The following is a 13,451-nucleotide window of genomic DNA, read 5'->3' as shown; positions in this document are numbered from 1 at the left end:
CTGCAAACGTTCTATGAATGTTTTGTATATAAAAAATCGGACAATATTATATATTGACATTATATGATTATCTTTTTATTGTCATTTAATATTATTATAAATAAACTGACAATTCTAAATACAAAAATAATATAATGCATATAAGAATTTAAAATGATATAATGTTATATAGTAATTATTTTGCTATATATAACTTATAGAAATATACATGAATAAAAAATTTTATATTTGTTTAATTTCACCACTACAATGAGGACAACAAGTTATATTTGAATCACTTCGTGGAAGAAATATTTGGCCACCAATTGCAACAGCTGCTCCCATCACTGCACTACAAGCTACGTCTTGTCTTCCTGACATGAGCAACTTTGGATTCATAAGAAGCTGTATATAAATGAAAGAAATAAATATACATGAAACAAGGTAAAATAAATACAAAATAAATATGAAATGAAAACTTACTTGTTCTGCAGTCTTTTCGGCAAGTGTTTTCATATCTAAGCCAGTTATATTAATTTCTCTTTGTAAAGTAATGTTTTCCACACCACATAATAATTGAACTTTTAGAATTTCTGCAAGTTGACAACAGCCTTGTACTAAATCTATTATATTTGTACTTGGTAATACATGCCTCTTGCAAGAAACACTTCCAACATGATCAAAATTTTCACGCAAAATACTAAGTATCCTTAAATAAAAAGGACATAATATATATGTATTAAAATACGTATGTTCCTGCTATTAATATTTTTATTAATAAAATACATTATTTGTAAATACATGTAAGAAACATACCTGTATGTTTTAAGGGATATATCTCTTATAAGATTTCGATCCTCTAGAAGTCTTTTTATTGCTTCTTGGAGATCTGTGGTTCTTTGGCAAAGAGCTGCTTTCCATTTTGCAAGTTCTTCAACCATTAAGCTACCAAAAATTATTGAAAGTTATGTATATTATATATGTCAGAGTTACATTAGAATTAGGGTTAGGGACCTGAAACGAATCTTCATTTGGATTACACATTGTCGTTATGCAATAGAGAAGACATTGACTAGTGCAAATACGATTATTATAGAATTGGACAAGTAAACGTGGTAATTAGATACTACAATGATCCTAGATTCAATAATGAATCCGCGATCAACGGGATAACAGGACGTGCTTCCTTCCAAAGACCAAATCGTATTCGACTTGCTTGGCTACGATGAAAGTATAAATAAACTAACTCTTTGTTAAGACGTGGAATATCCACCGAGCGTACAGACGCTAAGTAACTCGCTAATACGACCTCACGAGAGAATGACTTTCCGTCGCGATGATGCTGCAGAGGAAAACTATGATGGGCTGTGTCTAAGGACACGAGATCATCGGATTCGTCGAGGATAGCCTTCGTTCAGAAAGTGAGGGAAATTGACGTTGCTGTTAATTGGTTAATTTCCATGTTGGTGGTTAGAAAAAGATGCTAGCTGCCCTCGAAGGAAAGCTGCACGTGTACTGCGGAAACGCATCGACATCTGGCAATCATCTTACTTGAAGAATAGAGTCTGCAAATGGCGAGCTACGGGACAGAGACCGTTGGAATGTTTACTGTCGAGTGTTACAACTATTTCCTTTTTAAGGAGAGCTATAGAATTACTCCATGCCTCTGCCAGACAAAGCGTTCATCCCGGCTACGTTCGGCGACTGGCTGTCGCTTCGAGCCCAAGCTCATTATCACAAATCTCGAACAAATACAATCGGATCAAATGACGACAATTGTTTAATTACACCTATGATAGAATCTGGATTACGGTGTTAAGGGATTTTCCCGAAGTTCCAAAGGGAAGGTTCCGATGTCCTTTCATCTCCTACATATATATTATGTATGTAGTATCGTGGAAAAACGGCCTGTGGCGGCACATAGCAAACACCACCACTCGACACTAACTAGTGTCGGACGACGGCAGCGCAGTGGTTAGCGCCTTAGGTTACTAACGTTCGGAACCCGGGTTCGAATTCCGGCGACCGGAGTCCCATTTTTCTTTCACGATACAAAAATGAGAAAAAAAGCGGCTGTACCCAGCAGCGACATCTACAGCCTAAGTATTCCGATACTACATGTATTATTATAAATGAGCCATAAATATTTATATTGAATTATTTTCATTTACCTACTGGCTAAGAATTTACTCCTCCAGACTTCACATTGACCTGCTAACCACTCTGTTTGTTCTTGATGGGTTGATAAATTTTGAGCAGAATTTAAAAGAGCTCGAGCAAGTTGCAATTTATCTTCAGTCAATAAATGAACTTTTGTTTCAAGATCTTCTCCAACAGCAGCTACTAATAAATTTTTTAATTCTCCATTAACCTATTGTAAAAAAAAAAAATGTATGATATAATATTATTACTTTAGTAATAAGTAACATTAGTACCTGTGCTTGAAATTTCAACTGATTTTCAAGTTGACTATTTTCTTCTTTAAGCTTTTGTATTTCCGCTTCGTATGCCTTTTTTTCTATCAACCAATCACTTTCTGCAGACTTATCTTCATCTACTGTCTTTAAATCATTAGATACCTTTGTTTCATGAAGTTTCATTGCAGCAACTCGAGAGACAGCCATATTCACATTTACATTACTTTTTTGCAATCTTCTATTCTTTTTTTCATATGGAATGATTGGATTGACTGCAGCTTTATAAGGTTCATAAGGAATAAATTTTGGCTCCTTTGATTTTAATGAACATAAAATATGTTTCTCATGTTTTGCATTATTAACATGCCTTGGTATTAAATTTACTATTGGACCATTTGGCATAACTGGAGGAGTTGAACTTAATTGTTTCAAATTTGTTGGATGATAAATTAACGTTTCACCAAGACGGCACTTTGTCTGTTTAACTTCAATTTTTTCAGCCGTTGCATTTTCCATCCCATCACCTTGCGTACGTTTAATCCAGCCTGTAACTTATATGTCTTAAATATTAATAATAACACATTAATATATAACATAAAAATGAAAAATTTTAATGTTAACAAATATGATACTAACAAATATTTTTATTCATATTGTACATTCTTTCCCATAATTAATTGCTTTCTCATATGTTCTGCTATAATAATTATTAAGCAAAGTAAAGAAACAAATATCTTATTACTTATATAATGTATATATATATAATAAATTGTTATCTTGTGGTCAATATCACATTAAAAGTAATTGTCATATGTACTTTATTTTAAATATATAGAAAACAATGAATATGCAAAATTATATGAAATAGGATGTTATATTAACTATATTATACTATACAATTTAGTGAAATAAGGAAAACTAAGTCTAATTATAAAAGCAAAAGAAACAAATATTTTATAAAAAATGTAAATTTATATAAGTATGTATATAAACAAGAAATCTAACCTTGTGACTTATTTTGAGGTTCATCTTTTGTAGAATTTGAAATACTGGCCATTTTCACTTCTATTTGGTAGATATCTACTTAAAATAATCTTAATATCATTTCATATCATAACAAATTATCAACTACTTTTTATCGGTCATTATTAATCTATTACTTAACGTATCCAATTTAGTGAAAGGAATTCAACGAGACATGAGTAAGAAAATATGTATCAATACCAATCAATAAACAACATTTTTTATGCAAATCCTAATTTCCACTGTGTAGGTACATTTATCAAGTAATATTAATTTTTATATTTTTATGAATATTTTACAATTCTATAATATTTTGATAAATAGTGACTAAAGCAAAGGGTTAAAGTATTGAATGTATTTAAAATACTGCAATAATGATAAAAAACGAAGCAATAATTATGTAAAATAGGTTTTAAACTTTTAATCCTTTTTGTTTGTGTATTATTGTCAATATAATATATTGTGTTATTTTTTAAATAAAATTTCACGAAATAATGATAATGACACTTTCAATATTCACAAATATATATATATATATATATAAATTATGTCTATCATAGTATAGAACATTTGAATTATCGAAATTTACAAAAAAGTTTGATTTCTATACAAATTTTTTCTTATCTAATATCGATAATTCAATTGTTATAAATCACTAGTCACCAGAAAATAGTTTTAAATTCTTATAGTTGGTGAAATCATTAATTATATATTTAACACAATAACAAAAAAACATTAAAGAAGGAAATTAAATTAACAAGCATTTAATATGTCATATAAATTAAAAATTATAATTTTGCAGTATAAAAAGATTTTAATTTTGCAATATTGTCAAATTATAATCTGAAATATCAATTAAATTTTATTATAAATTGTAACCTCTTTTGCAATTTATAAATTTTTAACTTAAAAGCAAAACATTACACATTGATATTACTTTATTAAATACGGTAAAGTTTAATGATAGAATAATGCTTATAAAAAGATTTTATAGTAATTATAGCGATGTAACAATTTTATATCTTGAACCGTTACCATAATTCTTATATTTTTATAAATTCAAATTTTAACTTGAAATATAATAATAAGATGTTCGTATATTAAATGAACTGTAACAAAATAATATAAAAAAAGTAATAACCATTCCAAAGAATAAAAGCTATGGATAAAAAAACATATAAAAAATATAAACGAAGGATCGCACAAGCTGTAGCTAAAGTCGATAATAAGCCTCCAAGATTTGAAGTGTCCGCATATTACAAACCGCATAATATGAGAAGTGATATAAATCGAATAAGAGAAATCGACAAGCAAAATATAAAATTGTTAAGGCGGATGAATATAATTACTCGATTAAGGGTAAGTATACAAAGTTTTATTTCTGTAATAAATATCTTTTATTCCTCATTATTTTCTATCTTTTTGTATACTTATACTACTATATTTTACTATTAATATGTCTTATATTGAATACTACCACATCATTTCTTACTATGTTTATATTTAGTATTGTAATATAAGTAATCTTAATAATTACAAACATGTATTGTATAAAGTATATAATCATATATGTTTTATAAAAATATTGCAAATTTCTAGTAAAAGTATTGAATGTATTATTTAAAATACTGCAATAATGATAAAAAGAGGAAGCGATAATTATGAAAAATAGGTTTTAAACTTTTAATCCTTTTTGTTTGTGTATTATTGTCAATATAATTAACTGCAACAATATATTAACTGCTTTAAATTAATCTGAAATTCATGATGTGTCCAAATTATAGTCAAATATCGATTGCTGGTTACCAAAGATAAAATATAAATCAAAACTTGATAATCAGGAAGTAAAAAATACACAAGTCATGAAAGAAAATAAAAATTTATTACGAAAAATTCGTAGAGCAAGTACTAATTATTCTACTGCCGAGTTTATACAAGATTGGAAAGAAATGAACATGAAAATGGAACACAATAGAAGGTAAATTATTCCTTCAATATTTCATGGATATATATTTTCGTTTTCAAAGTTTTATGCAAAACAATTTCGAAATTAATTTTACTTAAATTATAATTATGACAAAATTTAAGTTACATCATTTTTTTTTAATTTTTAATTAAAAGAACACTGGCTTTTTATTTCTATCTTTTTATATCTCGTTCTATCTTATTATAATTTTAATGAAATCAATATGACATGTATTCATATCTTAAAACACTTTATTCTTTCCATTCCATTGTTAATTGTGAAATTCAACTTTAATTTGTATTAATTTTAAATTTTCAGAGCATAGAATTTTGAAAGTTAGAATAGAATTTTAAAAATGCAGTTGAGAGATAAAAACACAATAATGAAATGTAATAAAATAAAGAAATAAACTTTATATCATATTATTATTACACATTACACGTAATGTAAATGTTTATATTATATTGATGATTAAATTCTATAGATATCAGAAAGAACCTACAACACATACCATTGGATTGCAATCTCCACAAGATCATTGTATAATTACAGATTTATCATTGCTAAAACATATAAATCCATCTATTCGTACCAAATGTTTTTTTGAAATTGAAATCCAAGGAGATCAGAAATTAGGATCCATTCATTTTGAACTTTATGATGATATTGTACCTCGAACATGTACAAATTTTGCGGAATTATGTCGTGGATATAATGGCTTATCGTACAAGTAAATAAAAGTAAAATGCACATTTTTAACAACTTTAAATTTAAAAAAAATAAAAGAAAAAAGATCTGTGTTTTCTTCCTGCAAAATTTTACTTTTAAAAGACGTGAATGATGTGTGCAGTTCTATGCAATACATTATTTTGATAAAACACATTTATTCAAAATATTACTTTTATGATATTATTATTACAAATATAATATATTAAATCTTTATATATATATATATATATATATATATATATATATATATATATATATATATATATATATATATATATAAATCCTTAAGTCGATTTCTTTAGAAAAATTTATTTGGACGGAGGAGATATCCGGAAAAGATATCTAAAAAAGTCTACTTTTCCAAATGAATAATATTTTTTAAAGGGAGATAAAATTATATCTTTAACTAAAAGGAAACCAATGCTTTTTCTAATAGGAACACACCGTTTCATCGAATTGTATCCGGTTATTGGTGTCAAGGCGGAGACGTTACAAAACTTAACGGATGTGGAGGAAAGTCCATATATGGTGAATCATTTGAGCATGAGAATTACAACTTACGTCATGCTGGTCCCGGAATTTTGTCCATGTGTAATGAAACTGAAAATACATGCAATTCCAAATTTAATCTTACTTTTAGACAATTGGAAACAGTAGATGGGAAAAATGTAGTTTTTGGGAAAGTGATTGCAGGTCTCTCAAACATTTATAAGGTAAATTTATTTCAATTACATCAAAATAAAGATATCTTCTTCATTCGTAAATTTTTCTAAATATATGAAGAATATTTGTTACTTATATCATTATCTTTTAATAAATTAATGTAAATTTGGAAAAGAACAACTGTACCCTCTTTCATACTTTTTATTTAACACATCTTTTTATAAAATAAGGAAAATTAGAATTATATAACAGTTAATTAAAACTATACCGCAGAAAATCACAGAAAAATATTTTGAAACATTAAATATGCAAATTTTTAGTATACATGGATCTATAAATCCAAGAAATAAATAAAAAGTTTAACTACTGTACTGAAAGAACTTTCTATAAATTTATTTATATAACAGATTTAAAAAATAAAATTGATTCAAGAGTACTTAGTAATGATTTTAAACATGACCACATGTTAATATATCTGATATTTTTTAGATTGAAGAATTTGGTACAAAAACAGGAAAACCATTTAAAACAATAATTATATCCAACTGTGGTATTATATCAAGATATATAAAAAATAGATAAAAATCAAGCAAAGCATAAAAATTTCATTTAATTGATGAAAGGCTGAAGTCTTTGATAGTATAACATCAATGTTAATAGTTTAATTACTTTATCGTATATAGAAAAACATAATTATATCAATTACTTAATTAATTTTTCTCTCAAATGTTCTTTCTTTATATCTGTACATTGTATAAAAACATAAAACATTTAAAAAGATATTTAATTTGTGTACAATATTTAATAATAAATCGTACTTTAATATATTAAATTATATTTCTTGTAACGTGATTGTTATTTTTATTTAACGTCTTCGATACGGCGTTTGTTCTCCAGATATCGTCATTTGACGGCCTGGACCTACGGACAAGGACAATTGTGTAGCGTAGCGTATTGTTGACAATTGACAGTCAAATTGACCTCAGCCGATATTCAGTCGACGTTTGACCCTGGGAACGTATTCGGGGTGATCAATTATAATCGACACTCGTACTTGAGACGGTTAATGAATCTATCCCCATTCCATATGTTATGTCTATTATGTTACATTAATATCATGATTAAATTATTAAAATAAACGAACACAAATATCATAACTCGGTGTTTATTTTCATTCAATTTTTATACAATATCATTTCTATATGCAATTTGTTTTATAAAATTTGAGTATTATTAATAATGGTTTGAGTATCTTTTTGATGTGTAAAATATATTTTTATATATAAATGCAGTTATTCAATTCATTTATAACAATGAGGCACTTTAAAATTCATGCAAATAACAAAAATATTTCATATTTATATAGATATATTAAAATAATTATTATGATTAATGCAGAGTTTAAATATAATGATTTAAGATAAAATAATGTTAGCAATTAAGGCATAAGTATGACGTTATAATACAATAACATAAACTTTCATTGATGATATTAAGAGATATTTCATTTTACATTTAATTAACCATAAGCTGATATATGTTGCTTATATGATTAAGCTGGTAGTCTTTTAGGATTTAAATCATACATTCGGCGCATACGTTTTTTCAATTCTTGTGGAAATTTATCGTAACATTTTTTACAGGCGGGTTTTAAATCAAATTCAAAAAATTTAGTTTTTTGATTCATTTTTTGATCGCAAAATGCACAAGCGAAGTGATGTACGCACCATGCTTTATTCAAAGCTGTAAAAACTGAAAAATTCAAAATATATTATATATTTACTTTCTTCTTAAATTAGGATAAAATTAATAGAGTAATATACTAACCATCGCCAGAAATTACTTGATTACATACAAAACACAAATTACCGAAAAGTTGATGGTAATGTGTTTCACAATAAGCTAAACCTTTTTTCTCGTAATGTCGATGACCTAAAAACGGCTTTTCACATTTTGCACAAACAAAATGTTCAACATGCCAATGTTTACCTAGAGCAGTTACTACTCGTTCCTCAATCGGACGTCGACATGCACCGCAAATTGGAATTCCCATTTTATCATGACATCTCAAACAGTATAGCTCATTCTGAAAATTTTAATAATCAAAATGTGAATTATTAATATACTAAGTACTAATATATTAAGTAAAAGATAATACTAATAATTAAAGACAACACAGTTATAGATACATACCATTTCATTGGCAGCATATCCTGGTCTAGAATTAACCTCTCTAGCATCTGAATTAAGTTCTATACCACAAGCAGTACAATTAAAATGATATGGATGATAGAGTTCTCCGCGAAAACGGAGAGGTTTGTCATCGATTACACCACTAAAAATTATATAATATTATATACATGATATACAATAGCTAAATAATATATATATAACTTTAAAAATCAAAATTCATACTGGCACTGATGACAAATATATTTTCCAAGTGCCCCAGCCTTAACACGTGCATTACACGTATGGCATAAAGCTCTACCCTGACATTTAATAAATCCTGCATCAGCTAATTCACCATTGCATTCTTCACAACGGAAACATCCTGGGTGCCAATTAGCATTCATTGCTTTTATTACACGGCCAATAACAAATTCTCCTACAAATAAAAAAGTATAATTATATTCTTTCTTACAAGTGTTTTTATGAGTTCTATATGAGTATATTATTTTTTTAACTTCAAGTATTTGACATATTGTGATAAATAATTAAAACAACTTACCGCATTTTTCACAACAAGGTGCAAATAAGACATGGAAATCATGTTCACAATATTTGTACCCTTCAAATTCATAGAATATTCCATCTGGGAATGGACGGAAACATTGTGCGCATCTAATAAAATATCTTTTATTATAATTGATATAAATTTTAAACAATATAAATGTAATAATATAAATGTATACAAATACAAACTTAATATAATAACTTCCAATAATAATAAAATATTCTTACACAAAGCATTGAGGATGCCATAGCTCTCCATTTGAATTAACAATCTTTTCATGAGGCACAAAACCTTCTCTACATCGAGAACAGAACATATTATCCAAAGACATCCCTGTAACACTTTTTATATAAAGTTTATATTATTAATGAGACTAACCAACCATTATTCTAATATATATAAAACTGCTTTAAAATTGGACTTAAAAATTAATATTATAGTTTCTTCTCCTTCTTTTGGTTGTTCCTCCTTCTTTGTTTCAAAATGGTTAAATTCATATAATACATTTAAGTTTTCCCAATTTATTCCAAATATACAATATTTAAAAAATGAGAAAATTAATGTACATTAAAGATAATTAATGTGGACATATTATATATATATATGCATATATATGACGAAAAATCATAAAATACGCAAAAACTGAAAATTTTTTTTCATGACATTTTTATAAACTAAAAAAACGATTTATAGCGCCTAGTGTAATGAATATTTCATGATATCTTCAAAATTGAATATGTAAAAATAATTTATTTTTACTATCATCGCCATAAAAAGATAACTTTTTTTTTACAATATATAAATATAAAATTGCATAAATGCTGCATATTATATTAATATTTATATTATATTCAAGTTAACGTTTCGAATGTCTTACAATATTTCATAATAACGGATTTAAAATAATATACCTGGAAATTAATTTTGCTGGTGGAAGATATCCTATAACACTATGTTTCGGAAGAGAAATAATTGTGCTTACCCTGGCATTCTTTAATGATAAAGGAGAGCTAATTTATTAATTGTCGTTACTTCCTTTTTCTTTTAATTAAAAAAAATATGAACGTTATATATTACAGATTATTTTAAAAAATACCTAGTATTTTTCTAAACTAAAAATTATTGTTGTATATCATTAATATTATTAATACTTTTTGAAATGAAACTTTAAAGAAAATACACACATCAGTGTTGCTGGTTATATATTAATTCTTCGTTTTATATTTAGAATAAAAATTACGTCATCAAAGAATGCACCGCTTTTTCTGTAATAATCAGTTAACTGCAATAGCCAATCAAATGTAAGGAATGTGGACTTGCCTTTTGTGAAATGTTACTTCAAACAAGGGAGTAAGGTTATGTAGATATGAAACTTTAATAATTATTAAACGATTAATATCTTTATACATATTTTAATATCGTTATTTTCTATTGCAATTTTAGTAATGTAAATAAATATTCAAAAGATTGCCCGTTTTGTTTAAATATATTTGCAAAATAAACATCTACAAAAATATAATTATGCAATGTATCAATAACAATTAACATTTCATGTTTCAAAATCTTTAACAGTTTTTGGATAATATTAAAATTTCAGAAATACGTTTAGAAAAAAGATAATCAAAACAATTAGGTACATAAAAATTACAGGGAAATATAAAATAAACTAAGAGACCGTTTCAAGTTAACTTTCAATACCATAAAGTATATTAATCTACATGGAACGTTTAATTGATTATAAAAACTAGGAAATAATTATGCTTTTTACCATAAAATTATTAAAATTTTTATATAGTATTTAAAATCCCTGCCTAGTAACTATGAGAAAAAGTAGCTACGTATATAGATATACGCGTTCTCTCTTTTCCTTTCATAATTTTGCAATATAATATTTATTTATGAATTATATAAAAATATTAATAAGTTAAATTATATAAGGTACATATCCAGTTTCATAAAACTACAATTATATAAAACTACATCGTTTAATTTAGCGCTGCAGGTCGTCATATGGCGCTGTAATCAACTTAACTAATCGATCGAATAGTATCGTTAAGATAGGGTTAACACTCTGCAGTTGCTACCATACGAATTGTTTGTGCTCTGAAGAGACGTTTCTCTTCGACGACGTATTAACCATATAACGTATAACTTACAAAATGGCATGGTTATGTAGTCGTACTATTTTTCAAACATGTCGACGACAATTTTACCGCGATGCTGTGAGATATACAAAAGAGAAGAAAGACAGTAATATAATTTTTTAAATAATATTAGAATTATTTAAGTGTGTTGCGTTTTTTTGTTACGTAATATGAAAATATAGTTTATTGATTTTACATCATTTTTGACTTATGTTAAGTACAAAATTCAATATTTTCTAACGAAATTCTTGTTTCAGCTTTTCCCGATCCGCTAGAACTAGCCACGGGTTTGGAAAAACGTGAGTTGCTTGCTGCTGCCGCTGGCGATTTTGTAAGTTTCTACATTTAATAATTTTTCGAATCAATGTCACACTTCGAAATCTACATATATTAATAAGATGTTCTATAAAATAAATTTTTTAAATCAAATTTTTCATGTTATTTGCAAACTATAATTATCTTCTGAACTTCATCACAAATTAAGTTGATTAAAAAATTAAATTAAAATTAGTAAGAGAGAAAGTAATTTGATGTGCATATTCTGATGTAAATCTTTAATCTATTGTTATTATATATGTATATCTATATGAAAAATTGTTAAATTAAATAAAATCAAGTTTGGCCCATAAAATGTAAGTTAGAACAAATAAATTTATCAGTATATTTTCATATTTATTGAATATATCTTTTATATTTGTGAGACATATTAAAATTATTTTACAATGCATCTTTGCATGTATATTATAAAAATAAAATATTATACATGAAAGTTAAGAATTATAGATTATCTTCCCTGTCAATATTTTAATTAGTTGTTATTATTTATAATTTATTATCTTATTTCAGGATCCATATCATATGAAGGCCATAGAAATATTGCGTGATAGCACAAAGGAGAATCCAAATTTAGTACCAAGTGCATTCAAAAGTCGTGTTGTTGGTTGCCTTTGCGAAGAAGATACTGCACACGTGAATTGGATGTGGTTGCATGAAGGTCAACCACGCCGCTGTGAATGTGGTCATTGGTTTAAACTGACTGAAGTTGCTCCTTTAGGATAAGATTTTAATTTAATGTCACTTCTTGTTATTAGTCATTTGTTTAAAATATAGAATTAATATCATATACTAAATATTGTGTTTATTTATTACCTTCTTATATCCTATCTTCATCTTATATATATCCTTTAATTCCAAATAAATTGTTAGTAAATTGAATAGTAAATTATTACTAACTTGTATCATGTTTAACATCATTATTTTAAGATTTTTATCATTTTCAATTAACTTCTATGTAAGGTCTTATGAACTAGTTTTTTTAGAAAATATTAAAAACAATTTTTCTATAAATTTTATTTGTAGAAATATATGAAGCTGTATATACTATAAGAAATATTTTAAACATATTAATTTCTGATTTGTGTTTCTTATTATCTTTTTTTAATAAATTCTACTACTAATTCTTTTATAATTTCTATTATCTAAATTTATAAACAATTATATAGTTCTGAATAATTGTATGTAACAATTTAAATAGTATTAAATGTAGATTGTACAATGATTCAATTACTTCAATTTATGATTGTTTAGATCTAAGAAATATTTCCTTGCTATATACTCATGATTATAATTTATGGAATTTTAAGTCACAACTCATTTATTATTTAATTTTGCAATTTTTATAGAAGTTTATGATATATCTAATGTTGCATTATTTATAATACATAAAACTATATTATGTTTACATTATTTCAAAATTTAATTATATGTATTAAATCATTTGTAGCATTGTAAGA

At 26.1% G+C, this 13,451-nt stretch overlaps 4 protein-coding genes across 9 annotated transcripts; 2 read left to right on the top strand and 2 right to left on the bottom strand.

The window, feature by feature from the left end:
- Positions 1–53: 53 nt before the first annotated feature.
- Positions 54–3,636, bottom strand: LOC126864726 (golgin-45). 3 transcript variants are annotated; one of them, XM_050616344.1, is made up of 6 exons: positions 3,402–3,636; positions 2,415–2,947; positions 2,151–2,350; positions 796–924; positions 463–688; positions 54–384 (listed from the first exon to the last, which is right to left on the bottom strand). In XM_050616344.1, the coding sequence occupies exons 1-6, from the start codon at positions 3,451–3,453 to the stop codon at positions 223–225; spliced, it is 1,302 nt and encodes a 433-aa protein (XP_050472301.1). In that variant the 5' UTR covers positions 3,454–3,636; the 3' UTR covers positions 54–222. The 3 variants fall into 3 exon arrangements, with proteins under 3 accessions (XP_050472301.1, XP_050472302.1, XP_050472303.1); XM_050616345.1 differs by having other exon boundaries at positions 2,415–2,941; positions 3,402–3,635; XM_050616346.1 differs by having other exon boundaries at positions 2,415–2,956; positions 3,402–3,634.
- A 322-nt stretch (positions 3,637–3,958) lies between these two features.
- LOC126864730 (E3 SUMO-protein ligase RanBP2-like) lies at positions 3,959–7,812 on the top strand. 2 transcript variants are annotated; one of them, XM_050616357.1, is made up of 5 exons: positions 3,959–4,778; positions 5,204–5,397; positions 5,870–6,115; positions 6,551–6,827; positions 7,675–7,812. In XM_050616357.1, the coding sequence occupies exons 1-5, from the start codon at positions 4,581–4,583 to the stop codon at positions 7,720–7,722; spliced, it is 963 nt and encodes a 320-aa protein (XP_050472314.1). In that variant the 5' UTR covers positions 3,959–4,580; the 3' UTR covers positions 7,723–7,812. The 2 variants fall into 2 exon arrangements, with proteins under 2 accessions (XP_050472314.1, XP_050472313.1); XM_050616356.1 differs by lacking the exon at positions 7,675–7,812 and adding an exon at positions 7,267–7,666.
- Positions 7,813–7,926: 114 nt separating this feature from the next.
- Positions 7,927–10,825, bottom strand: LOC126864729 (LIM and senescent cell antigen-like-containing domain protein 1). Of its 3 annotated transcripts, none has more exons than XM_050616355.1 (7): positions 10,699–10,825; positions 9,742–9,855; positions 9,509–9,621; positions 9,193–9,385; positions 8,971–9,112; positions 8,605–8,863; positions 7,927–8,529 (listed from the first exon to the last, which is right to left on the bottom strand). In XM_050616355.1, exons 2-7 carry the CDS (start codon positions 9,843–9,845, stop codon positions 8,330–8,332), a joined length of 1,011 nt encoding a protein of 336 aa, XP_050472312.1. In that variant the 5' UTR covers positions 9,846–9,855; positions 10,699–10,825; the 3' UTR covers positions 7,927–8,329. The 3 variants fall into 3 exon arrangements, with proteins under 3 accessions (XP_050472312.1, XP_050472310.1, XP_050472311.1); XM_050616353.1 differs by having other exon boundaries at positions 10,497–10,808; XM_050616354.1 differs by having other exon boundaries at positions 10,426–10,807.
- Positions 10,826–11,544: 719 nt separating this feature from the next.
- Positions 11,545–12,788, top strand: LOC126864735 (cytochrome c oxidase subunit 5B, mitochondrial-like). Its single transcript, XM_050616363.1, has 3 exons — positions 11,545–11,764; positions 11,916–11,989; positions 12,505–12,788. Exons 1-3 carry the CDS (start codon positions 11,674–11,676, stop codon positions 12,715–12,717), a joined length of 378 nt encoding a protein of 125 aa, XP_050472320.1. The 5' UTR covers positions 11,545–11,673; the 3' UTR covers positions 12,718–12,788.
- The last annotated feature ends 663 nt before the right edge of the window (positions 12,789–13,451 follow it).

This window comes from Bombus huntii, chromosome 4 (assembly GCF_024542735.1).
Source record: "Bombus huntii isolate Logan2020A chromosome 4, iyBomHunt1.1, whole genome shotgun sequence".
Lineage (NCBI taxonomy): Eukaryota > Metazoa > Arthropoda > Insecta > Hymenoptera > Apidae > Bombus > Bombus huntii.
The sequence above is the reverse complement of the archived record's forward strand: the minus strand, read 5'-3'. Positions and strand labels throughout refer to the sequence as shown.

Excerpts from the sequence above, each read along its gene's own strand:
- LOC126864726 (XM_050616344.1), bottom strand. The coding sequence starts at position 3,453 with ATGGCCAGTATTTCAAATTCTACAAAAGATGAACCTCAAAATAAGTCA. Across the intron at positions 2,948-3,401 it reads ACCTCAAAATAAGTCACAAG|TTACAGGCTGGATTAAACGT; the intron begins GTTAGATTTCTT and ends AAGACATATAAG. Across the intron at positions 385-462 it reads CCGAAAAGACTGCAGAACAA|CTTCTTATGAATCCAAAGTT; the intron begins GTAAGTTTTCAT and ends ATTTATATACAG.
- LOC126864729 (XM_050616353.1), bottom strand. Across the intron at positions 9,113-9,192 it reads TATATTTGTCATCAGTGCCA|TGGTGTAATCGATGACAAAC; the intron begins GTATGAATTTTG and ends TATAATTTTTAG. Across the intron at positions 8,530-8,604 it reads TCAAGTAATTTCTGGCGATG|TTTTTACAGCTTTGAATAAA; the intron begins GTTAGTATATTA and ends TGAATTTTTCAG.
- LOC126864735 (XM_050616363.1), top strand. The coding sequence starts at position 11,674 with ATGGCATGGTTATGTAGTCGTACTATTTTTCAAACATGTCGACGACAA. Across the intron at positions 11,765-11,915 it reads TACAAAAGAGAAGAAAGACA|CTTTTCCCGATCCGCTAGAA; the intron begins GTAATATAATTT and ends TTCTTGTTTCAG. Across the intron at positions 11,990-12,504 it reads CTGCTGCCGCTGGCGATTTT|GATCCATATCATATGAAGGC; the intron begins GTAAGTTTCTAC and ends ATCTTATTTCAG.
- LOC126864730 (XM_050616356.1), top strand. The coding sequence starts at position 4,581 with ATGGATAAAAAAACATATAAAAAATATAAACGAAGGATCGCACAAGCT. Across the intron at positions 5,398-5,869 it reads AAAATGGAACACAATAGAAG|ATATCAGAAAGAACCTACAA; the intron begins GTAAATTATTCC and ends TAAATTCTATAG. Across the intron at positions 6,116-6,550 it reads TATAATGGCTTATCGTACAA|GAACACACCGTTTCATCGAA; the intron begins GTAAATAAAAGT and ends TTTTTCTAATAG.